This window comes from Aspergillus foveolatus (genome assembly GCF_047715535.1).
Source record: "Aspergillus foveolatus strain CBS 279.81 unplaced genomic scaffold BDW70scaffold_53, whole genome shotgun sequence".
NCBI classification, from domain to species: domain Eukaryota; kingdom Fungi; phylum Ascomycota; class Eurotiomycetes; order Eurotiales; family Aspergillaceae; genus Aspergillus; species Aspergillus foveolatus.
The window spans coordinates 117,981-141,443 of record NW_027396117.1 but is presented as its reverse complement, the minus strand read 5'-3'; the positions used below and the strand labels follow the sequence as shown (position 1 = coordinate 141,443).

The window sequence follows — 23,463 nt, the reverse complement described above, 5'->3', positions numbered from 1 at the left end:
GGAACCTTCACGTACACATTCCAGACTTTGTAATTTTTGAAGTCGAATACAACTCCAATTTCCCCCTTTGCGGTTGGTAATAACGGTCCGTAGACTCTGAGCCGATGATTCTCAAGGAGTACTGTGGCTCCGAACTGGAGATCCCCGGTGGAACCCTCAAAAGAGACTGTCTTATTTTTTCGATTGTAAGAACCAATTATCATATTGCTCGGGAGCAGATATGGTGTCGTCAAGCTAGGGAGGGGAGGTTTTTCTTTGGTGAGCGTTGAGGGCGTTGAGGGTTGCTCGTATGCGAGTGTCTCGGACGAACCACAGGATCTTTCGTCTATGATGGACTGAATGCCATTGACCTGCCCGTAACACCCCATATTCGCAGTTGATGAGGGCTGACAGTTCTCTCCCCCAATGGTGGTTCTGGCGTTATTCGTCTGTAAGACATCTCGTTTCAATCCCAGGCACTGGGCTATCAGGGAATACCAAAACATGGTCGACGGAGGCGTGCAGGAACGATCCGAGACGGCTGGATCGGAGGTAATCAAGCTGGCCCGTGCCAAATTGCGGTGTGTATCTGGGGACAAGGCTGGCATCTTTATAGGCATCGTGAGCTATGCCCATCTATCTCAGCAGATCGAGCAGTAGAGGATTCCTTTGCCAGCCGTACTCGATCCCGCCTACGCTGGATCAAGGGCGAGGATCTTGCCAATAGGAAGTCATCTTACAACGAATCGGAGGTTCATGGCGAGTCTTCTTTTTCCCAATTCCTTGACGCATGGTTTAACTTCTTATGCTGGTCTAGACCTCTGGCTGGATATATTCAGCCTGCTTCGCACAAGACGGTTTATACAGTAGATCGTATGTCCCAAAACCACCCATACAGAGTTTGTATTAACCGGAGATAGATTATAGGCGGTGTTGCGTTTGACAGGTAATTATCCGAAGGTTGTGAGATCAGGAAGTCATAGTTGGGAATCCTCATCGAAGGTGATGTTGAGGAACGCTACATTCGACTAAAATTCGACAATTATTTGACACAAATTCGACGTTTCCTTAAAAATGGACTTGGTGGGTCTGACCCTCATTTTGCTGCCTAAATGTGGTACAAATTCACGTGCATAGGCACCCCACACCATCGCGGGGCTTGCTTTTTTCCCTTCTCCCCTCACATGTTGCAGTCATGCTGTATCTTCCATCACATCACAAACAGGTTCTTTGACAGTTGAGAATAAAGATATTCCACATTCCGTTAGTCTTACAATGATATATTAGGTAGCGGCTCGCGCAACATTCCCTGTTTGGTGATAATGTCCAAGGTTCGGAAAATCCGCGTAAGGGATGCAGTGGATTCAAGTGTTATTGATGAGTGCAAGAAAGAGGTATATTCACCTTCCTTAGCTAGTCATGTTAGCTAATATTCATAGATACGATCTGCAGAGTACGAAGCTATAGAGTGGTTCACACCATCCAAAGGTGTCCAACTTAGCCCTCCTCCACACACAATAGCGATTGTCGTCGACGTTATTTCCAATCAAGGTGCAATTCGAATCTTCACGAAAGAGAGCGGCGAATATATCGATGGAGTGGGAACAGAGGAAGAGGGTTATCGAATTATAGTACCCTGGCGTGAAAATTGGAGAATCAGGGTATCTGGGAATATAGATATCGGTTATTTAAGGCTCAAGGGCGCGGATTGATCCATGGTACTTGGGGTCGATTCGTGATGAGCTTGTCTGTCAGCTCATTTGTGATCCCCACTGTGATGAAAGGTGTTGCATTGATCCCGTACGTGTCGGTCAACAGTATGCTCCCTGTTAGATGGCCAGAATCTATGATCTGCTTCAAGTCCTCCAACGACAATTCATAGACGTCTCCGCCTAGCCCTGATAGTATGTCAGAATAAGTCAGATCAATACTCTACATTGAGATTCAACTAACCTTCTGTCGCCCTTTGGCCCCGTTGTGTAGTAATTTGGGTTCCAATATTGGGGGCGGTACGGGTTGCAGTATTTGAGTTTTCAAGTATTGATCTTGGTTGCAAGTACTTCGTCGCTATTTCATGAAGAACCGGCTTATCGAAGATATGAGTCTGTTGTTTTATTGCATCCGGAAGGTGCACCAGGATCTCATCTTTGGTGACTGCAATCACAGACAGACCCAGGCCAACCATGCAAAGAATAAGCATTGATGGGTGATCGCGGAGTTCCCCCAAGAAATTGATGTACTTTTGCTGCCGTGCGCGGCCCTCGACTTGATCGGCTGGAATTCCATATTTGAATAAAGTAATATCTTTTAAGAGGCGCTTTTCAACTCCGGGGCGTAGGCCTTTACACAGTTGGATGACTTTCGGTACAATTGCGAGACGTTCAAGTCCATCTTCAACAGATACAAGGCCAGTACTCTTGCGCTTCCTGTCTTGATGCGGGGCCATGTTTGAGTGATAGACCTATAGTCACGTCGAAATAAACTATAGGTTGAAAAGGTGTCGAAAGGTGTCGAAAAGTGTCGAAAAGTGTCAAAGAATTGTCGAAGAAATACTAGGTGCCGTAGAATAGTCGAAGAAGTGTGGCAGAAGTGTCGAAAATATGCCGAAAAAACGTCGAAGAAATGTCGAAGAAATACTGAATAAGTGCCGTGGAATAGTCAAGAAACGTGTGGAGGAAGTGTCGAAAATATGTCGAAAAAGCGTCGAAGAAGTGTCATTTAAGTGTCATTTAAAAATGTCAGAACAATGGGTGGACTGGAACGATCTCTTCCGCATGACCCTACCAACTGAGGGAAACCAAGCTAGGGAAGAATATTAGGCTGTAGTCGCTGGTTCTGTCTCTTCATATCTGAGCAGGCTTACTCCGCTCTTACCCGATATCTGCACGGTCCTCTAAAGCTTCTGGGTTTGGCATGTTCTGATTCTTCCTGGAGAGGGTTGTTCCAACGTGTGTGGTTCCTTTATCCTATTTTAGATCCTTCCGACTGACAGGCAAAGCGGAAATCCGTGAGTAGACGGTGAATTGTGGCAGTGTCTAATTGGCTTGTCATTAACGCTGACCAGGATAATCAGTCTGCAACCACTGAGATCTGGGTCCTGCCAAGCGCTGTAAACACTGCAGATAGCAATGGGGGGATTGTTCATTTATAAGACGATATTCCTCTCTTTTGTCTCAATAGTCCTCAGTCACCAACCTCTGTTCTGCCCTCTTTGAGAAGTAGAAAAACATCCTCTCCCAAAATGCCTGTCAAGTGCGAATATCCCGGATGTGACAAGTGGGCTGTAAGTGCTGGTCGCTTCTGTGCAGAACGTGAGTATATCTAGTGCTTTCCAAGTCAGAATTACCCACTGATATCGGTACAGACAAACCACCTGGATCCCAGAAGAAACCTGCAACGGCGGCTGAAGTCAGTGGCGATGCCCAGCAGAAAACAGTGAACGAACGTTAGACAACCCCGGACCTACGAGACCTATGGGTGTTAGTTCTGAGTACTCAACTATCCGAACGGCAGCATTCGATGCCCGACAGTCTTCATTCATGACATGCCACGAGGGGAAGAGGGAGATACATGTCGATGCTTGACAAATGCGGCCCATTTTTGGTCTTCTGTCATTTTTCGTTGATCATCTATTCTGTTCAGACGTCCCAATCTGTCATTTAACATAGTCCTTCGTTAGCTCTAACTCAATTGACAAGACGTCACTTATCAACCTCCTCTAATTCCAACAATCCAGAAAGTAAACTATCATCTTTCCACTCCAGCAGTGATCTACGCTTCCACGTCTCCCACTCACATTCTTCTAAGTTGAATGCCCTCCGAAGTCCCGTGAATAAGCATCGAAGCCCCTGGTTATCAAGAAATGAGCTTTCAGGTCCCAGTGCAAAGAAAAACCTCTGTATCTTCCGTCCGTTAATGACACAGTTGGCAAGATCTTCACGACCCCTTTCGCGGAAGATGGCAGCTAGTCGCATTTCCTCGTCGGCCAGCTCATTAGAACCCTCGTAGAACTTGGCCACCGGCCACAGCATACAGGGAGAACAGAAAGCCTCGGCCCTGGAGACGGTTTGAGCCCATTCCCAGTCTATGACCCCCACAATATCGAAACAGTCGTTGACCAGAATATGGTCACCCTTATCGTCAGGATGCTTGAGGTAGAAATGATTGCCTGCTGAGATGTCTTCCGAGAGCCTGCTAACAATATCCAGGCGGAATCGATGCACAAGGTAGGTATCTATTGGGCAGCAAGGATCGATCTCGCCGCTGCCTATCATTGCGAGATAGGTCCTGATAACGGCCTGTGAACCCTCTACCAAGGAAGAAAATGGGCCCAGAGAACCCTTTCCTACCTGATATGTTGATTGATGGGCGAGGCCTTGAACATCTATAGCATCTCTATCTTCTCCAGAAAAGACGAGTGACCCCATCGCATTGAACGGATGTCTCTCGATCTCGAGAAATATGTTGACCAGCTGTTGCAGCACTTTCTCTTTCTGTTGAGGAGTTGCTGCCTGCCAATCCAGCGGCCGACCTTCCAGTTTTTCCATCAAGATATAGCCAACTCCGAGTTGATTTGCGGGGTCAGATTCGCAAGCCCAATCATAAACCATAGGTGTGGGAATGCAAGTGTGTTCTCGGAGGTAAATCATGGTGGCAGCCTCGCTTTGAAGGACCCAATCACGGACTTCTTGCGGTGGCGACGATGTCCATGCAAGCCGAAAACGAGCCATCCATTCGACCCCGTCATTGAAATTGATTTCAGCGTGGCAGTTTTGGTTCCCCATTTTCGAAGACAAGCTCTCGCGGGACAAGTTAACTGTACATGGGATACCTGCTCTCAGCATTGATGCGCGGGAACACAGCTTGTCATGATCTATTTGATGACATAGTTCGTCTATATGACGAGCTTCCGCAGCTGCATACTGGGAGGAGTAGGCTTTCCAGTTTTCCTATTTGTATAAGCATGAATCGTGCTGCTGGAAATGCAGGTCCAGACCTCTGGTTTCGGGCATTCATGCCACGGATCTCGGCGATGTGTGCGACAGAGGTGTCTGTCACATAACAAGCAGTCCCCTGTTCTCTGCGCGGCGGGGTTCCCGCATCCTTCCCATTCGCAAGGCCACTGAGGCATGGTGGTATATTTGGTTGAAAATAGAATTGCTGGCAAGATATCAAACGACTTCAAGGTTACAGGAAATGGCTGACCGATAACCCTTAGATATCATTGAGGTCATCCGTAGGCGGTGGGGAAGAAAGTAACTCCGAGTTTAGGGGGTCTGGTGGGTAGGGGTTCGCAATAGATCTGGCGTTCATTGAGCTGGCCCAGGAAGTTCGAGTCGCGAGGTTGTCGGAGCATGGGTTCCTCCCCTGTCCTTGGGGTGCCCGGTCTGCACAGTCTTAGTCAGCATCTCATTAGTATTTAGCCTAGCTTCCTTGTGCATCCGCACCCCTGAATACCAGACTCCTTCATGCTTCCACAGAGGTTTTAAACCACATGACGACCGACATGATGAATCGATTGCTGAACCTCGGCGCGAAACAACTGAGGCAGTTTGAAATTGTGGGCGTCGAGTAACTCGCGGAAACAGTTGGATCTCTCTTGTGACATGGTTTTATTGTGATGGTGTAATGCTTTTTCTTGACGCTTTTTCTTGGTGTCTTCTATTGAGAGTGGTGGTTTTCTTGTTGATTACTGCTATAGTCAAGAAAACTTTGCGCGTCCTAGAAGAGAGGCTGCTTAGTTTTACAGCATTGATTTAGCGATCGCGTAATGCGTGGTAATGAAGCGTTGGGATTATAAAGGTTATGGCTTCCTAGGGCTTTGGTGAATGCGTGCTGAGACGAGGACGATAGTAAATACAAGAAATCCCAGGATTCAAGATATTCTAAGACTAGTCATCTATATCCTGGAAATAGCTGAAAGGATTCTTACATATTAGAATTCAGAACATCATTTTCATCTTTTCAAGGGAATCATTAGGTAAGGGTCGTCGTTACAGGAAATAACAGCAAGCTCGGAATAGCCTCCTATTTACAGTTATAAAGATCAATCGGCTCATTATTATAGTCCACGTCTCATGCGTTGTCTCTCGCGCTCAAAACAGTCATGATGACTGTGACCTTTTTGGCCCTTCACTTGCCCGCGTGTGCGATTATGTGAAATACCTCCAAGTGGTACTCGTCGGGGCTGCAGCGTTGCCCGCTCAAAATCAATGAACATCACCCTACCATTTTCCTCGACCATGTTGCCAGGTATCGGATCACCTTGAAGCACGCTGAGTTTGTGAATCGCCTGCAAGGATTTCTCGGCCTTTTGCATATGTTGACAGCGATCAGAATCATGCCGGTTTGCAAGGGTTTTGCCGACATAGCTCATGAACATGAGGTGGACGATCTCGGCAATACCATCATAGGAGAATGGGTGGCGAAGTTGCAGGCTGCCAAGTAGCACTGGAACGTATATCCCTTGGATTGAAGAGAGGTGTGAGTAAATAAGCTCCTCATGTTTCAAGCCTGCAACAAACTCGACTGGTGTGCCTTTTGCCACAAAGGTATACCCATGGGACCACAATGTGATTTTAAAAAGTGCCCCGCGACTCCCATGCACATGCAACGACTCGCACCCTAGCCGTGTATCAAGCTCCTGATTGTCGTTGAAAAATTGTTGGTCTAACCGACGAATAAGGTCCGCGGGGGTCAGTAGATGTCGATCCACCCCATGATCTGATACATTCGGACATTGCCGATCTAGTTTTCCTCCCTTGGCCAAGCCCAGAAGGCACTGCTGGGAGCAATATTTCCGGGACTTGCCTTGGGAGCCCGAACCTTGGGGCTCTGCTGCATTGGAACGATGATCTGGCGGATAAGCCAGCCGGCGCTCTCGAGGTGGCCGGCTAGGGGTATTAGGATCAAAGTCATCACCAGCATCATCATCAGAACTTGGGGAGCTGATATCCTGTGAAGGATTACAGGGCGTGAGACGAGCAGACTTTGACCTTGTCTTAACTGGAGACACACGGCAATATTCGTTCCGACTCTGTGTTGGTGACTTGAAAGCAGACGAAGGAATATCCTTCTCTGATATTTCGTCAAGAAGATCGTCATATACCATATCCCAGGTGTCCAGGTTGCGGACTGCCAGGTTTGTCCAAGCGACATCTCGGGTCGGTGCTTGTAAGGCACTAAGAGTGAAAGCCAGTACCTGGCCTAGCGCAGTCAGGTGCAGTCGGTTATCATCACTAGGATTGCCAATCCATCCTGTTGTGGGACCAACATCTTCCTCTGGCACTGACAGGTAGTAGTAAACAGTGGAAGGGTCATCATGTAGCACACGGAGAAATATGAATGCTTCACCAGTACACACATAGCCGTATTCTAAGCCCGCATGGATCATGTACGAAAATGTTTGTGTTATCACTGCCGCCACAACTCGACGGCAAATGACTTCTGGCAATTCGTCTTTCTGCAAGCGAACCACCTCATCGAGATCCATGTCTTGAAGTCCGGCCTTGATATGGGAAAGGGAGAACTTATGGGGTGCCTTATACTCGATGATGAATGCCGGGACCTTCCCTTCCGCGCCCTTATTATAGACACAGAACTGATCTACTCGAGGTCTGGACCTAGGCTGACTTGCCCTCTGACTTCTCTTTGGTGATCGGGCTGAGGCGCCAACGCTGGCCGATTTTGCGGCTAAGCGGCTGGACCGACGAGGGTTCATCTGGCTCAGGCTTAGAGAGCTCATATCCGCCGCTATGATCGAATCGTCTGTCAGGGTGTTGGCGTGGTTTTCGAAGGTGACATCTCCGTTCAGGCTGAAGGCTTGTTGAAGTTGGGGATTCGCATGTAGCTGCTGGATCACGGAAGCGACACGCGACTCAACTGTCAGCCGTTCAAAGTAACTCAGGTCTAGCTCTGAGCTGAGCATTCTCCCTCGCACTTCTTTTCCATATTCCTTCAATACCACTAGAGGTGTGAAATGGCGTTCGGTCACAAAATCAGTGTTCATTAGGTCGTTCCATATTAAAATTTGTTCGTCCGGAAAGCTGGTCCACTCTCGAATCTTAGCTGGGCGGAGCTTACGGTCGGCGTTTGCAGGATTGCCCTTTGTCGACGAGTCTTTGTCTCTCTGGATGTCTAAACCAAGAAATAAATGCGAATGGCAGGCATCGAGGAATTCGGGAAGTGTAGTATTTTGAATCTGAAGCCTCAGCTGCTCCTCGGCTTGCTGTCGTAGTCGCTGTTCTTCTTCGCGCAGTCGCTGTTCTTCTCGTCGCTGCCGTCGTTCTTCTTCTCGCAGTCGCTGTTCGCTCTCCAAACGCCGGCGCAGCTCATCTATCTCCTGTTGAGACATTCTGCTCACCGTCGAATAAGTAGCTGGTATCAAGATGTCGAAAAGGGAAGTTTCCCCTGGAACAAACGTAGGGAGGGAAAGAGCTGTAAATATAGCCGTGGCCGCGGGCGCGTCCGCAAAATGATCGAGGAGATCCCGTTTATCTTCCGCACAATTAGTGTTCAGTAGTTGCTGTGGCTACCAACCTTGCCCCACTCGCCCGCCGCAACTAATCTCTGAGCATTACCCACGTCATGGGCTCAAAATCAGTTTTTTGACAGTTAACACCTTTTTCTCCTTTTTAGTGGTGCCAGTTGTAGGGTGTCTTGCTGAGACGCGTTTCCCCCGGGTGTTGCGCCTGTGTTGGATCGCTGTTGTGACGTGGTTTTATTGCGATGGCACCAGCCTGAATCGATCTCGCGCCCTGCGGGTTACCGAGATGTCCTTCTGCTGAGGCGGTGAGTGGGTCCATTAGCGCGCGGGAAGGGGCCGAATTTTTGCGCAAATCTCTGGGGTAATTCGTGTCTCGAAGTGTATGTAGTTCTCACCAATTCAGGGACAACTAAATCCCATCCATCTTCACCATCACTTCCTTTTCTCAACGCCATTCCTGTGCTTTTTTCTTGCCATTCCCTCGCCTATCTAACCAATCAACTTTTGTAGAATTTTGCAGTCACTAGCGCAGGCAGTCCGCCTTCACCATTGTGGTAGTTCTCCCCTCATATTTTCGATATCTTTCACAATGCCACGGACCCCCGTTCCTCATCTTCGGGCATAGCCTGTTCTATCCCTTCTCGCGTCTGGTCTCTCCTATCCTGCTATTACCATGTCTGCTCAAGGTCCCTCCGGCGGCGGAGGCCCTCCTGCTGGCAATACTCGTCCTAATGTTGGCCGTCTTCGCGGTCCTCGTGTCTCCCCCCTCGACGAATACCATGCTATTTTGCAGACTTTGGGTATCCCTTGCCATGCTACTCCGGTCGATATCTTTGCTCATGATGAGGACAATCTTCAACGTGCCTCGCGTGTTTTGGCTGGTTTCCTTGAGGGTCTCCAGCGCCGTCCTAGTATTCCTGAGACTCTTCGTACTGAGGTCGAGCTCATTCACAACCGCGTGCTCCTCCGCCTGGTAGAGATTCGTGCGCACCACCTCTCGGTGGCATATAACATACCTCGGGTGCCTGATTTTGATCGCGATTTCTTGGGGCGTTTTGAACTTCACCAGATTGACATTCTCCATGAATATGTTCTTAATACCAACAACAGCATGGGCCGCCTTCCCCGAGACATGATTCCAGATGCCTTGTTCTACTTTGTTAGTACCGTGCTTGAGTACTGCAATGACGTGTACTCCGGATTAGGCGTGAGCCTAGAGAATGGAGGCCCTCAGTGGTAGTACGTTATTTCTGGCTTCTGTTCACTCTTGTTACAGTACTAACTGAATATACAGGGCAGTTACGGCAATAACAACAATCATACCTGGCCCTTGTGGTGCATTGCTTTCTTTCCTTCTGTGTATAGCGGGCTGTAGCCTGCTTGCTCTGCCTGTTCTCTCTTTCTTAGTGTGTTGGAGCCAAAGGATAAGGATTAACCTGAAATCTTTGGTGAATGTGACAATAAGGGAGCTTGCCATATTCTACACTGTAGCATTATTTCTAAAGTGTTAATCCTCTCTCTTGCTAAGATTTGTACTCCAGTACACCTGGATTGCGCCCGGGCTTCTCCCTGGAAATTCCTCCGAGAACAGCCTCGTCACCTCTGCCCAAGGCCGCTTCTCTTCTCTTCTTAGCCTCAGAAGGAGGTCTGCCTCTTCCGTAGACCATGGCATACGCTTCCTTGAGCTTCTTTGGTCCTTTCTGCAAGCACCTGGATTTTGCTCCATTTCATGCTGGGGACTCGAGCGACAGGTTGCCCGTGCCTCTCTTCCTTCACATGCTGGTAATAAAGTATCAGACATGCAACATGATAAGGCACTTTTGAATAGCCAAGAGAGGAATTGCAAACGGTCGTCCAGTGGTAGAGACATGAAGTGGGATTGAAGGGCAGTAAAGGAATCTTCCTGAAGACGTAATCCGGAGCGGGCTCGACGTCGCTTGGGATCTTTCCTGTCGGATTGTTGTACCTTCCGCTTTCTGCTTCCAGGCTTGGCAGCGTTGTTGTTCCCGGGGACACCCCTGGGGAGGGATACTTTGGGATTCGTGCTGCAGGTATGCACTTGATGATGGCTGTTGGTGGGAAGGTGGTCACAATCACTTGTCTGAGTATCACTATCCTCACCACCAACCCTTTCGTCGGGATCTCGAGAATGGCTAATTGGGCTGTATAGTATGGTAGGGGGGTCAGGATACGGGCAGGCTTTCTCTGTGGTAATAAGAGTGTCGGCTTGGGGGGCATGTGGCTGGAGGTCGAGATCCTCCCAACCCTCGATGTCGGCAAGGATTACTGGATCAATGGGAATGTTGTCGCCCTGTGTCTCGGACAGCCTGAGGAACTCCTCTATACTGTCATTCGAGCTAGATATACTCGGAGAGGAGAGACCGCTCGCTGTATAATCTCCCCGAAAGGCGGGCGGCTCGGCCGGGGATTCAGTGTTGCCTTGAGAATTGCAGCAATGATTTGCATCCGCAGCTGGAAAATGAGGCACCGAATTGCGTGATGCTGTATCATATTCGGATATCTCTGGAAACGAACTCTGCTCGGATTCCAGTCTCGATATCTCCCGTTTTTGCGTTTCGGAGCTGGATGGTGTATGTGGCTGGCTGTTGGCACTAACATTCATGCAGACTTCAACTGGCGGCCGCGCCGGAAGGTGATGCGTAGGAAGTGGCAAAGTGCTTTGAGGTAGAACATGAGAGGATTTGGGTTGAGGGGAATTTGGAGTTCTTAGGGAGCGTATGCTGGGGGTTCTGTGCAGTAGTTTTGTGGGATGGGGAGCCCATGGCTTGAAGTTGTTTATGGGAAATGTGGGAAGCATATTGCGGGAATCAGGGTGGCAGACGGGCAATTGGGAAGAGGGAGGGAAGAGGATTTAGGGTAGGGGCTGGAGGGGAGGGTGCAGGCAACATGAGAAACGAACTGAGAAGCAACCTCTGCAGACTTGATCGCCTGCTTTATACTTGCTCTTCGTCTCTCGGCAGTCTCATATTCCGTGCTTCTCGTCGGTAGAAACACCAAGGCACTTTTCTTCCCGTCAGTATCTCAACCAACTCTGCTGACCTGTCAAACCGCGAGCGCCGCCTAACAGCCGGGACCTGGTGTCCTCCGCAAATCATAACCAGGCATTCCTGCTCGAAGCCTCGCTCGTCAAACAGGCTGAAATGAAAGGGGTGCGGTAATTTTGCCATTGGCTGGTAAGCAGGGCAATGACACGTAAACAAAGTGATCCTGGTGGGGTTTGAAGACAGCAGTGGAGGAGAGGGGTGCAACCATGTTCAACCTGGCGCAGCTGACACGCTTGCAGTCAGACGTGGTCGTCGGATAACCCACAGTTGACCCTTCTCATATCGGCTTTTAAGAGCCCAGTTCAAAAAGGGGAATATGACTTTTGTAATTAGAGACAACAGAGACAACGGAAGGACAGTTGAGGGTCCAGATGCTCCCAGGAAAAGACCAGATGGATGGCATGGCTGTACGCATCAGCCGCAGAACTCCAGAGTTGCCGATCAGATGGCGGACGATGCCCTTACGGCTTCCTGATGATGAAAATTAGAAGCGACACAGCATCAGGGGCAGAACTGGCAGCTCACAAACCAATAAAGCAACAGTAATCAGGACCTCAATTTCTCCATCGTCCAGATGGCCCGTCGGCGACGCCGTAGCTGAGGGGGCGAAGAGGGGTGATTGGACGGTGCTATGTTGGAAAGGGGCAACCGTCGGGTAACACGGCATCTTGGGAACGGGGCAGTGCACCGGGCGAGACAGGACAGGAGGAGAAAATGGAAGAGAGAGTGCGTGGTCGTTCGAAGGGGAGAGGTCAGGCTTATATAGATGCAGCGGACGTGTTGAGGCGGCAGGCGAAGGCCGTAAAAGCGGCGAGCGGGTGACGCGATCCCCGAAGCGGTAAGCGCTATTCCGCAAGGAGTAATGGCATACCCGGCATCGGCAGGCGGTGGCAGGCGGCAGGCAGACGGTTCAATGAGAGCCGTTTCCAGCGCCCCGCTAACCGTCACAACAGATACTTATTAAAATGTCAAAAACTAATACTTAAAGCAGAAGGATATGTTCAATCATTAGCATGTAGGTAGTTATATATTTCTGTGTTAGGGAAGAGTAAGCAAGTTGTAATATATTCTGTAATTTGCCATAGCTTAGGCCGAAGAATTGAGACGGCTATAAAATACGCTAGTAACTTTGGATATTTTGCATATTAATTATGCATATTTGGGAGCTAAATGGGCCAAATGGGCCAAATCGTGGGCCGACCGACCCATTCATGGCCGGCCCACGAGGTTTTTGTCCATGGGCCGGCCCATGCCCAGGTCTAGATGCAACGACTTACGTGGTTGTGTTTATCTCGCAGTGGGACCAATGGCTGTACAATGTCAATTTATACATCTACAATTACCAGTGTTGGATGTCTATTCCTACAGTGGGATAAAGACGCCATATCCATTTAAATAACTCCAAGCAACGAGCAAAGAGTGATCTGGAGAGCTTTCAAGAAGGGCTTCTAACTTGTTGACTCAGTATGTAGAGATGCCCTGCCCACTAGAGTGAAAGTCTCAGGCGCCGACCTGGTACGCTTGGATACGTTTAGAGGAACAGAATGCTTGATACATAAGCTCAGTTACTTTGAAGATAAGCATGAAGCGTGCTTATCCTTTCAGTTTGGACCTCAGACAAGCGCAATACGGCAAGCCCTGAATACCCCTCTTGTACCTCTTCAAGTTCAACCGTTGTACAATGTATGAATTGCCTTTTATTTGCTTCTTTGTCTGTATTATATTCTTCTCTCACACTGGCTTGAACGCGTTTTTTATGCCTCCATCTCTAGTGAGTAGACAATGTTCTCTCACACCTCATATTTTCCGTACCAGGGGCCTTATCTGACCCCTTTTGGTACTGGTAACGCAACCTATATAACGCTCGCCGCAGCATGAAGTTCTCTTGCGCAGAAGAGTGGGACGTCTGGGTCACCAAAAAGAAAGAGGGTAAGACCGCCAAAAAAGCTTGGTTCTGCATACGGGTGTCGTTCTGTAAACAATTTTCTTGCTATTTATTTTCATTTTCATATTCTCTAATGAGTTTCGAACCTGCTGCTCATGACAGGTTTCGATTTTCCTCGCTGTCAGTATACGGCTCGTAGTCAGCTTAGCAGACGGGTGTCGTGGCACGCGAACAACTTCCTATGGAACAATAATATCACCGCTGATCGGATTTTATGTCCAGTGAAGGAGCAGAATGTCAAGCAAATATTCTCATATGAGGCACATATGAAGTACCCTATTGTGCACTTGGATGAGAATCTAGGGCGAATATATATTCTCATTAGTCCACGCACTTAGAACCCTCGCCCCAATCGACGCGAAATTTGAACAGGCGCAGAATACGCTAGAACCACGGCACGACCCACACGCTCATATAGTTACTATACAGTTTATTGAATGAAAGAAACCATCAGCGACCGAGCCATTTCCGTAAATGACAGCGCGGGTAACCTGCTGCGCAGAAATGGTTTCTCGAAACTCAATACCTTATATTTTGGAGTACATAAATTTGAAGGAAACGTTGTCTTTCATAGCAAGTCGCGTGGTCTAATGGTTATGATTTCCCGTTCACATAAAGTGAGCATTACTACTAACAAGTAGAATACCGGGAAGGTTCCCGGTTCGATCCCGGGCGCGACTAATCTTTTTTGATTTTTTGGGATGTCCCAATTGCCCCACCTACATAGCTTCAGATTTTGGCGACCAAAGCCCTTCTGTTGCCTTGGTGAAGCTCGTGGAATTTCGCCTCGAGGTAGTTCATGACTGTATTGGCAGAGCTACCAAGGTTTCAAAGCCTCAATTCATATGCACCCGGCCCGTATAAGGCAGACTATTTCTTCGTCCTCGGCTCCCCCTAGAAGCCCTAGACACATTGATAGTATCTCATACGTTCGTGCGAATCACCTAGTAGCCGGGGTCGGTATAGCGGCCATAGATCGACCCAATAACGAACAAAGCTTGTTTATCGTCAAGGCTGTGCCGCTGGACGATACGATGGTGACCTTTCAGCTCTTGTCGGCCATCGGACATCCGACGTTATCAGGATCGGGCGTCCGCTATCACCATTCTGTATGGAGCCAAGATGATGGTTGATAGAGCCCTTATCAGCGGCATCTTCAAGCCCTCTTTATAAGCTATAAGCCGTTGACTGCTGCATCCTAGCAGCGTTATTTCCATGTCCACGGGCGTGTATCGCGAAATGGACCGCCTCTCCATCAGTTCGCGACTGGCCAAAGCCAAGAAGTATGTCCAGACCCGCGATGCACCAGAGAAGGGCGCTGGTTATTTCAACGAGGACCTGCTTCCTACGCCGCCTGGTAGGTAGTTTATCCAAGGCACGAAGCGAGCCCTTGCCAATGAGTTAGGTAGACCATCGAACATGGACGGCCCTTCACTTTTTCGCCTACTACCTCACCACGACCTTCTCCCCTAGCAGCTACAATCTAGGCGCAACTCTAATCAGCCTGGGTCTGGTACGCCCTCACTACCCATATACCATAATCGTCCCCTATACTAACGGCGACAGCGCTGGTGGCACTGCATCCTCGCCGCCATAATTGGCTCCTTCATTCTTTCCATAATCGTCGTTCTCAACTCCCGCGGCGCAACCCGGTACCACGTCGGCTACCCCGTCTACGTGCGCGCATCGTCTGGCATCGGTGGTTCGCGTCTCTTCGTGACCGTCCGCGCCTCTGTCGCAATCATCTACTTCGCGACCCAGTCCTACTACGGCGGTATGATAACCTCCGTCTGCCTGCGCGCAATCTTCGGAGCCAGCTGGGTGAATCTGCCGAACCGGCTTCCTGACTCAGCGGGCATAAGCAGTCGCGACTTGCTGGCTTTCTTTATCTTCTGGATCCTTCAGTTTGGGGTCATGTTTCTGCACCCCACTGTTTTGCGACATTTATTCGTTATCAAGGCCGTCTACACAACTGTCGCTTTACTCGGTGTCCTGGGATGGGCTGTGCACATGAACGGCGGCAGACTAGGAGACTTTACATTCGACACTCCGGTGACTCTTCATGGCTCCGCGCTCGTCTGGCCTATGATTCAGGCAATTAATAGTGTCATGGGTGCGCTCTGTCCGATTCTAGTCAACCAGCCCGATGTTGCAAGATACGCGACGAGACCCTCGCAGGCGACTTGGTCCCAGTCGCTGGGGATCCTGATCAGTAAAGTGCTAGTTATGTTCGTGAGCTGTGCGACCACGAGCGCGACGACACAGTTCTTGGGCCAGAGTTTCTGGAATGTCTGGGATTTGTACAATGAGATCCTGAACCAGTACTGGGGTGCTCAAGCGAGAGCGGGGATGTTTTTCGCGGGCCTTGTATGTCTCTTTTTGTGTATTTTCTTTTCTAAAACAACGCTGATTGAGTGACAGGGCATGGTCCTCGCCATCATCGCCACCAACGCCGGCACGAACTCCCTCCCCGTGGGCGCCGATCTCTCAGGTCTCCTACCGAGATATATCAACATCGTCCGCGGCCAGGTCCTCTGTGCAGTACTCGCACCGCTCTGCGTCCCTTGGAAGATTATCTCAAGCGCACAATCCTTCCTCACATTTCTCGGTTCATATACCGTCTTCCTCATGCCGACGTGCGGGATCATGATTGTCGACTATTGGATTATCAGGCGCGGCAACTTCCACGTCCCTTCTCTCTACACGAAAGAGCCAGGCACGGTCTATTCTTACTTCCATGGGTGGAACCTCCGCGCAGTAGCGGCGTGGGCTGGGGGCGTGGCATTTACGGTGCATGGAATTGCAGGGAGCTTAGGAGACGGGGGCGCTGTTGGGCAGGGGAGTAAGAATATGTATAAGCTGGGGTTTCTGTTGAGCTTTGGAATGGGTTGTTTGCTTTATTACTTGTTGACATTGTTCTGGCCGGTGAGAATTCTGGAGAGGGGATTTAGTAATGAAGATGGAGGGAAGGGAATGGGCTTTGAGGAGATGGCGAGATATGAGGGGTTCCTCGAGGGCGAGAGTGTAGAGGCGATCAGGGCTGGTATCAGGGGCAGCGTAGAGAAGCAGACGGAGAAGGGTGTCGGGGTTGAGGTTGGGGTTAGGGTGGTTTGATTGGATAGGTAATGGGAGGTGTCTGTCGAGGTAATTTTGCTATTGCTATTATGCTACTATACAAGAAACAGTTGACTGGGCTGTGTAGCTGTGTCTTTCATTCGGTGCCCTAATATACTGTATGGCTAGTGCTCTGCCTCCGGTTTCCTATTATATCCAGTCACACCCAGCACCCAGCACTTGCGTATCGTTTACGGTTTGGAGAATAGCAAAATTACTGGATAGTGTTCAATTGAGACCCTATAACCCAAACTGTGCCTGATAACGATCTTTGCTTGAGTTAATCGAGCGCAGACAACTGAGATTATTGGTTCCGGATATCCGTTGGGAGAATAAATTCATATATAGAGATAATCCATCTGCGAAGGCAACGTCATTGGTCTATCGGAACTTGTCTGGTGGATGTGAAGATAGATATGCAGGTGACAGGAGGGAGATATTCCGCAAGCGCATCGTAAAAGCAAATCATCTAGGGTGCAGCCATAGGCTGGAGCAGACGCGCTCGCCTTCTACCCTTACCAGATGGTCGTAGTAGGACGACCCATGGACAGTGTAATAACGAGATGTCCCATCCTGATCGAGACCATCAACCGTGGGGTCCTTCAGACCTGCAGACTGATCGCATTCACATATCTACCTTTACCCCTCCAAACCGCTCCACCAGCATATTCAGAGCCAAAGGCGCCGCAGACGTCGAGCTATGAAAGCCCACATACCTCGGCCAAACGCGCAGGACTGCAACAGCCCGCAAACCCGTGCTCAAGTCCGGGGCCCGTGTGGCGAGCAGGTACATATTCGCACTAACGCCGTGGTCCGCGACGCGGGTCGGGCGGTCCCGATAATCGGCGATGTATGACTCGTGGGCATCTAAGATAGTTATGACTTCGGGAAGGAAGGAAAGTGGTAGGGGCCCGCGGATGAGGGCGATTTTGAGAGACAGAATATGGCCTAGGATGAGGAGGTGGAGGAGGTCAAGCGTGCTCTGTTGGTTCTTGGGGAGGGTGGGTGAGTGCGATTCGCGGAAGAAGTTGAATTTCTGAACGAACTGGGCGAATGTGCAGAGGAGGCGTGATTGCGCGATATACAAGGAATTGTAGCTGGCGACGAAGTCGTAATCAGAGAGGCTCAGGCCCGTTGCGATCAGCGGGATTCCGGTGTCCAGCAGCCGGAGGAGGACAGATTGCATCTGGGCGAGGCTACTAAAGGGACAGGTAGAGGCCTTAAGAGCATCGTCAGGCGGTGGTGGAGGAACGTATGTTGGCACCGGTGGTGGAGGGGCATCTGCCCGCGAGTTCTTGTTGCTGTAGAGGGCTGCCTGCAGGCTTATCCGGCGGTATACAGCAACCAGGGATGGCTCGGCCTTGGAGATGAGATCTGGGTGGTGTTCGATCTCTTTGAGGATGCGCAGGCCCGAGAGGAAATGCGTCCAGGCGCTCTCGTGCCTGTCGAGGAGAACGTCCGATAAGCCGAAGAGCAAGGAGCAGAGCAGGACTACGTGGCGGAGTTCGGGGTCCTGCGAGGCCAGTCGCTGACTTAGCAATCTCATAGCGCGCGACGACTGCTGCAGCGAGAAGCAGTAGACGCGGTGGACTGGGGTACCTTGTACCCTCTGCATATGTTTCAGCTCGGATCTCTGATGCGCTGCGCTGAGCATGGTGACGGCGTGGAAGATGGCCGGGTCGGCATGGCACATCTGCAGGACGTGCCGTTGCCATAGCGGCGACTCGAAGAGGGCCGTCAGGCTGACGATCGAATGCTGTTGGAAGTAGGCAAACGACCGCTCCTCGTCGGCAGTCATGGGCCATGCGGCCTTGACCCTTGTGCCGATATCACGTATACAGGTATAAGAGTACGCCTGGGGGTGTTGCCTAGGGCCCGGCAGCCGGTCAAGGTCGTTGTATCCCTCGCACTGCCAGCCCGCAGAGAGGCAGTTCTGGCACTTGCCCCCGGGGGACTCGTCGCACCGGATATGGCGCACCCTTGGCGTTCATTAGAGATGGCTGTAATAATCATCGAAGCAGACAGAGCGGGTGTGGTCTCCCTACCGGCAGGTGCGACACCCGGTTCTTGATCTAGGAGCATAGGCCCTCTTGCGACTAGACGGTTTTGTGGTCTTTTCTTTCATCTTATCATAATGATGAAGTGGGAATAAGGAATCGAGCGCAGAAGAAGCTTATCTGCGCTGCTGTCAAGCTTTCTAGCCGATCCTCTCAGCCTCTTCGCCTCTTAGCCTCCAGGGGGAACGGATAACGGAACAATCTCCGGCTCAGAGACTTGTAATTGGCGGCCTGAACAAATCCTCTCTGCCTATACCCACCCCGGAGTACTATGGAGTGATCCACCTGGCCTGGATAGTGTCCAATGGGAGGCTATGAATGGGCAGCTGGGCGCTCAGTACTTTCGGAGCGGCCGGCTACTTAGCCCTGCGTATACGTGTACCTTGTCGGGCAGACCTCTGACATGGTCACCTGGACGTGTCGCTAAGTGTGAGCCCAAACATAGCGAATTACGAGACCCAAATATGTCTATTTATGCTTGGATCCTTCTCCCCGTACTTTTTGTGCACAGCCCTAAAATGCCCCCCACGCGGCCGCGCCCACCCATGATTGTCGATTAGGATATGGCGCAATGTACTGAGGCATTTACAAGTCTTATTATAGTCTGTCTATGCTATGTTAGTCTCTAACTGCTCGCAACCTTTCCCTCCATCCACCGCCCATTCGGTCTATATGGAAAATTCTCTCGCATGTGCTTTGCAATATCGCGTCTGGTTGTAACCCAGACCCCTTCCTTCTCGGCAATATACAGCATGAACTTCCTCAGTGCCTCACATCTTCCAGGCTTCCCAATGATGCGCGTGTGCAGTGGGATGTTCATCATCTTGCCGCCCTCGCGATACAGCATGTCAAACGTGTTCTTCAGATACTGCTCGTACGACTCCGCCACGCTGCTGCCGAAGCCGGGCGACATGTGGAATTTGCCGTCGTTGCAGTCGTACTGCGCATCAGAAGAACAATTAGCACACGGCGTTAGCATACAGCGATAGCGCACTGCGCTCTTATGTAGGGTGCGAAAGGTAAGGGAAGAGACATACGTTATACGGGATCAGCAGCATCCCCTTCCGCTCACTCTCTGGCAACTTCTCCTCCCATGGCAAGTCCAACCAGTAGGGCACATCGTCATTATAGACCTCGCTAGACCAGAGGAACTTCTCTCCAAGCTCTTCCCAGATCTCTGGGAACTTTGCATGCGTCTGCGGCGTTCCTCGTCCGAAATACGCGCCAACCGGCATCTCGCCGCTCACCTCTTTCAGCACCTTCAAAGTCTTGATAATATATTCCCTCTCCTGCTCCGGCGTATACTCCCAGATATCAAGCCATCTGTACCCGTGCGCGGCAATCTCGTGGCCCTCGCGAACGAGCGCCTTGGCGAACTTGGGATTCTTCTGCAGTGCCACTGCGACGGCGTAGGTCGTAAAACTCCAATTGAATTCCCTGAACAGCCGGAGGAGACGCCAGGAGGCGCTGCGGGAGCCATACTCAAAGTCCTGCTCGGCGTTGAGGTATCGCGCCCCTTGTTTGAAGCCGCCGCTCGACCCCTTCTCCCAGAGGTAGGGCTCCGAGTGCGCGTCGCCATCCAGGATGCTGCGCTCGCCGCCTTCTTCCTACACGGGAGTCAGTGCCTTCGTCTGTTGCTCAAGGGAAGGAAAGAAAAGAGGAAGAGAGGTACATAGTTTAGGACGAAGGAGACGGCGATGCGGGCGTTGTTGGGCCATTGCGGATTGAAACCCTCTTCGCCGAAGCCTGGTAAAGTAGATTTTGGTTGGTCTACTGAGACTCATTAGGCTGATGACTGTATGGCGTACCTTCAAAGTCGCGTGGAATGGTGTATTTCTCCTCAATGACGGGCATTGTGCCTGTAGTCAGGACGTCCTCTGCACCGGATAGGTAGAACTCAACAGCAACGAGAAGCAAATTGGGACAGAACACCAAGAAAAAGTTGACTTATATCATACTTCAACCCGTCTCAACACTTATCAGCATATCACACTCTCCCTATCATTTCTCTTACCATCTCCAACGGCCACCAAAGCGTCGGAGCAAGATAGGAGGTCCGTCGGAGTTCCGTTCCCCGCTCGACTTTATTGATAACGTCTCAGGTATGGAATCGTTAAAAAGTCCATCTTCTTTACTCGGCTAACGGCCCTGGTGAACTTCATGTAGAAAAAAGAACAGTTACCGAACCTGGAGTTTCCTGTAGTAGTGTCGCCGCGATGTCCGTCTTCTCTCTGAACATCAACTCTTCCAACCCGGTCACATTAGAGACGCTGGACCGCGTCGCGAATAGTCTGGGTATCACAATTGCAGAGCACGAGAAGGAAGACTACCTCCGCCTGCTTGCGGTGTATCATGAGAGTGCTGAGGCGTTGATGGGACTCCCTGGTCTGTCATGCCACCGTATCTCCCGCTGAGGGGGTTGTTTGCACCAAGCTAACATCTGCGAGCAGACTATGTCCCTGTGGTGGATGAGGAACGCTTCCCCCGTCAAAACATCCACTTCCCAACATTGGAGGAAAACCCACTGAACGCGTGGGCATGGAGATGTGAGATCCAAGACCAGCCCCGTTCCGCAACCTCGGGTCTACTCGCTGGCAGGACAATCGTCCTGAAAGACAATATCGCAGTCAAGGGAGTGCCAATGCTCATGGGAACCGATATGGTTAGCGGATATGTACCCGTGCGTCTGCCTTCGAGTCTGATTTACTAGAAGAGAAGTTGATGGCAAATGCCGGCTAGGATACTGACGCGACAGTCGTGACGCGCGTCCTGGAAGCCGGCGCAGTGGTCAAGGGCAAAGCAGTCTGCGAGAACCTGTGCCATTCGGCAACAAGTAGTTCTGCTGCTACGGGGTCGGTGCATAACCCGTTTGCGCACGGGTATAGCAGCGGCGGGAGCTCGAGTGGGTGTGGCGCCCTTGTTGCGAATGGGGATGTGGATTTGGCGATTGGGGCGGATCAAGGGGGCAGTGTTCGGGTTGTACGTCTTACCCTCTCGCGCAATGTTGGGAATAGAAACGGCATGGGGGGACTGATTCCACGAGGATGGGACTAATGGGCTTGTAGCCAGCTGGATGGTGCGGTTTATACGGGCTAAAGCCTACATTTGGACTGATGCCGTATACGGGATGTGGATCGAATGAGCCGAGTACGTCCTACACCTGACTTTGTAGCAGATATTGCAGGACAAGACTTTACTGACGGGATATTGTGTGATACAGCAAACGACCACCTGGGCCCCATGGCGCGCACCCTCCTCGACAATGCGCTGCTCCTCCAAGCAACAGCCGGCAACGACAATATCGACGACCGGTCCTTTGCGGCGCCTCTGCCGTCCCAAATCCCTGAGTACTACAGCATCCTAACCTCCCTCCCCAACCCCAAATCCCTCTCCGGAGTCAGAATCGGCGTTATCTCAGAAGGGATGAACATGCCTGGCATAGACCCGCGCGTGCACAAAACAGTCTCAAAGGCCATCTCGCTCTTTATCGAGCTCGGCGCCGCAGTGTCCGACGTCTCAGTCCCATTCCACTCCAAGGGCGCGGCAATCTGGACGCCCATCTCCAAATCCGGGAACTTCCACAGCCGCATGAACCGCGCTTTTGGACGCCGCGGCCACGCTCTCACAGACCTGAACACCCTCTTCCACCCCCTCACGCAAGAGAAATGGGACCGCGCCTACACCTCCACAAAAAATATCTACCTTAACGGTACATACGCCGAGACCCAGTTCCCCGGAATACTAAGCAAAGCAATGAATCTCTCGCGCCGGCTGCGTGACGAATACGACGCCGCACTGCGCGAGTATGATGTGCTGGTATTGCCGAATCTGCCTTACATCGCAAATAGCCATGTTGACCCGGCTACTGCGACGCCGCTTGAGATGATTGCAAAACAGGTGGGGCTTACGGCCAACACGGCGCCATTTAACCAGTCTGGGCATCCGGTGTTAGCGATGCCGGTTGGTATGCTGGAGATACAAGAGGGGCCTCTGGCGGGAAAGGGGGTCAAGTTGCCAGTGAGTATGCAGGTTGTAGGAAGGTGGTGGGGAGAAGTCGATGTTTATCGGGTGGCATATGCATGGTGTCTGTGCTTTGATTGGAGGAGTATGTAGACCATGGCTGGCCCTTTTGTCTCTATTTGAAAGGTCTTGAGGCGTGTGATGTTGGTGCGGTTAGAGTGCTGGCATTGAATGAACAATCTGTGCATGTATAGCAAAGGTATCAGGAGGAGCTGCTGATCGATGCGAACGGAAACGCGCTCTGGACTGTCAGGACTCTCATCGACATAGTCTTCGAGGCGTCTGTAGCTCATTGTTCGAGCACTGGGATAGGAAGGTCGGCTTTCTGTGGTCTGTCATCTCTGCGGTCGACGTTGCTGTCCAGTATACCTGGAAGCTGCTGGGGTTCTTCTCGTGGGCAAAATCGTACACCTTCTGCCAGAGAATTGGTGCATATATTTCCTTTACAAAGAAGAAGCACAATATCGTGGCCACACCTCCGTGTTTTCATGTAAGTTACAGATAATACAAAAGTATTTGCTGAATATCCCAATCTTTCCACCACTCAAAACGTCCATTTTGACTCCGACTAGAGCGTCATTTACCTCCGACAACGGGACCTGCGGCAAATCATGAATCATAAGTAAGTTACTCTTTGAGCAAAGTAGGTAAGATACAAACAAAAGTTGAATGAGAGCAGTGTTATGGCTGTCCACCTCCGGGCATTTGACCAATTCTCATGTCGACAAGATCATCTGGCCCATCCAAACGACCAAATGGCTATTCTCGCCATTATCAAGGCTGGGAAACAATGTTCAC

The 23,463-nt window shown here is 50.6% G+C and overlaps 10 protein-coding genes and 1 non-coding gene across 11 annotated transcripts; 5 read left to right on the top strand and 6 right to left on the bottom strand.

Annotated features, from left to right (window-relative positions):
- Positions 1 to 1,114: 1,114 nt before the first annotated feature.
- Positions 1,115 to 1,804, top strand: BDW70DRAFT_141911 (uncharacterized protein). Its single transcript, XM_073737849.1, has 2 exons — positions 1,115 to 1,373; positions 1,419 to 1,804. The coding sequence occupies exons 1-2, from the start codon at positions 1,302 to 1,304 to the stop codon at positions 1,689 to 1,691; spliced, it is 345 nt and encodes a 114-aa protein (XP_073593218.1). The 5' UTR covers positions 1,115 to 1,301; the 3' UTR covers positions 1,692 to 1,804.
- Positions 1,805 to 3,680: 1,876 nt separating this feature from the next.
- On the bottom strand, positions 3,681 to 4,763 carry BDW70DRAFT_162657 (uncharacterized protein; the record flags this gene model as incomplete). The annotated part of the gene is made up of 1 exon (XM_073741163.1): positions 3,681 to 4,763. One exon carries the CDS (start codon positions 4,761 to 4,763, stop codon positions 3,681 to 3,683), a length of 1,083 nt encoding a protein of 360 aa, XP_073593217.1.
- A 1,186-nt stretch (positions 4,764 to 5,949) lies between these two features.
- Positions 5,950 to 7,610, bottom strand: BDW70DRAFT_141902 (uncharacterized protein). The gene has a single exon (XM_073737848.1). The coding sequence runs from the start codon at positions 7,469 to 7,471 to the stop codon at positions 6,041 to 6,043; it is 1,431 nt and encodes a 476-aa protein (XP_073593216.1). The 5' UTR covers positions 7,472 to 7,610; the 3' UTR covers positions 5,950 to 6,040.
- A 1,262-nt stretch (positions 7,611 to 8,872) lies between these two features.
- BDW70DRAFT_141901 (uncharacterized protein) lies at positions 8,873 to 9,965 on the top strand. Its single transcript, XM_073737847.1, has 2 exons — positions 8,873 to 9,704; positions 9,759 to 9,965. The coding sequence occupies exon 1, from the start codon at positions 9,138 to 9,140 to the stop codon at positions 9,702 to 9,704; it is 567 nt and encodes a 188-aa protein (XP_073593215.1). The 5' UTR covers positions 8,873 to 9,137; the 3' UTR covers positions 9,759 to 9,965.
- Positions 9,838 to 11,640, bottom strand: BDW70DRAFT_97792 (SANT/Myb-like DNA-binding domain-containing protein). Its single transcript, XM_073745325.1, has one exon. The coding sequence runs from the start codon at positions 11,280 to 11,282 to the stop codon at positions 9,972 to 9,974; it is 1,311 nt and encodes a 436-aa protein (XP_073593214.1). The 5' UTR covers positions 11,283 to 11,640; the 3' UTR covers positions 9,838 to 9,971.
- BDW70DRAFT_141896 (uncharacterized protein) lies at positions 11,506 to 12,230 on the bottom strand. Its single transcript, XM_073737846.1, is given in 3 exon segments — positions 11,506 to 11,727; positions 11,738 to 11,955; positions 12,055 to 12,230. The coding sequence occupies 2 exon segments, from the start codon at positions 12,194 to 12,196 to the stop codon at positions 11,819 to 11,821; spliced, it is 279 nt and encodes a 92-aa protein (XP_073593213.1). The 5' UTR covers positions 12,197 to 12,230; the 3' UTR covers positions 11,506 to 11,727; positions 11,738 to 11,818.
- Positions 12,231 to 14,050: 1,820 nt separating this feature from the next.
- On the top strand, positions 14,051 to 14,155 carry BDW70DRAFT_t150. Its single transcript has one exon. It is a non-coding gene; the product is annotated as a tRNA-Val (tRNA).
- A 558-nt stretch (positions 14,156 to 14,713) lies between these two features.
- BDW70DRAFT_170388 (nucleobase cation symporter-1 family protein) lies at positions 14,714 to 16,588 on the top strand (the record flags this gene model as incomplete). The annotated part of the gene is made up of 4 exons (XM_073742914.1): positions 14,714 to 14,835; positions 14,948 to 14,987; positions 15,041 to 15,841; positions 15,896 to 16,588. The coding sequence occupies 4 exons, from the start codon at positions 14,714 to 14,716 to the stop codon at positions 16,586 to 16,588; spliced, it is 1,656 nt and encodes a 551-aa protein (XP_073593212.1).
- A 123-nt stretch (positions 16,589 to 16,711) lies between these two features.
- BDW70DRAFT_170386 (uncharacterized protein) lies at positions 16,712 to 18,670 on the bottom strand (the record flags this gene model as incomplete). Its single annotated transcript, XM_073742913.1, has 3 exons — positions 16,712 to 17,444; positions 17,694 to 18,456; positions 18,567 to 18,670. 3 exons carry the CDS (start codon positions 18,668 to 18,670, stop codon positions 17,214 to 17,216), a joined length of 1,098 nt encoding a protein of 365 aa, XP_073593211.1. The 3' UTR covers positions 16,712 to 17,213.
- A 600-nt stretch (positions 18,671 to 19,270) lies between these two features.
- On the bottom strand, positions 19,271 to 20,499 carry BDW70DRAFT_152541 (uncharacterized protein; the record flags this gene model as incomplete). Its single annotated transcript, XM_073739458.1, has 4 exons — positions 19,271 to 19,585; positions 19,683 to 20,135; positions 20,318 to 20,391; positions 20,454 to 20,499. The coding sequence occupies 4 exons, from the start codon at positions 20,497 to 20,499 to the stop codon at positions 19,271 to 19,273; spliced, it is 888 nt and encodes a 295-aa protein (XP_073593210.1).
- Positions 20,500 to 20,559: 60 nt separating this feature from the next.
- On the top strand, positions 20,560 to 22,856 carry BDW70DRAFT_97771 (putative amidase). The gene is made up of 6 exons (XM_073745324.1): positions 20,560 to 20,747; positions 20,812 to 21,030; positions 21,096 to 21,325; positions 21,385 to 21,624; positions 21,711 to 21,792; positions 21,866 to 22,856. The coding sequence occupies exons 2-6, from the start codon at positions 20,862 to 20,864 to the stop codon at positions 22,756 to 22,758; spliced, it is 1,614 nt and encodes a 537-aa protein (XP_073593209.1). The 5' UTR covers positions 20,560 to 20,747; positions 20,812 to 20,861; the 3' UTR covers positions 22,759 to 22,856.
- Positions 22,857 to 23,463: the final 607 nt, after the last annotated feature.

Coding starts and splice junctions, on each gene's coding strand:
- BDW70DRAFT_141911 (XM_073737849.1), top strand. CDS start 1,302: ATGTCCAAGGTTCGGAAAATCCGCGTAAGGGATGCAGTGGATTCAAGT. Junction 1,374..1,418: donor TTGATGAGTGCAAGAAAGAG/GTATATTCACCT, acceptor TAATATTCATAG/ATACGATCTGCAGAGTACGA.
- BDW70DRAFT_141902 (XM_073737848.1), bottom strand. CDS start 7,471: ATGGATCTCGATGAGGTGGTTCGCTTGCAGAAAGACGAATTGCCAGAA.
- BDW70DRAFT_141901 (XM_073737847.1), top strand. CDS start 9,138: ATGTCTGCTCAAGGTCCCTCCGGCGGCGGAGGCCCTCCTGCTGGCAAT.
- BDW70DRAFT_97792 (XM_073745325.1), bottom strand. CDS start 11,282: ATGCTTCCCACATTTCCCATAAACAACTTCAAGCCATGGGCTCCCCAT.
- BDW70DRAFT_141896 (XM_073737846.1), bottom strand. CDS start 12,196: ATGCCGTGTTACCCGACGGTTGCCCCTTTCCAACATAGCACCGTCCAA. Junction 11,956..12,054: donor TACTGTTGCTTTATTGGTTT/GTGAGCTGCCAG, acceptor GCAACTCTGGAG/TTCTGCGGCTGATGCGTACA.
- BDW70DRAFT_97771 (XM_073745324.1), top strand. CDS start 20,862: ATGTCCGTCTTCTCTCTGAACATCAACTCTTCCAACCCGGTCACATTA. Junction 21,031..21,095: donor GGCGTTGATGGGACTCCCTG/GTCTGTCATGCC, acceptor ATCTGCGAGCAG/ACTATGTCCCTGTGGTGGAT. Junction 21,625..21,710: donor AAGGGGGCAGTGTTCGGGTT/GTACGTCTTACC, acceptor ATGGGCTTGTAG/CCAGCTGGATGGTGCGGTTT.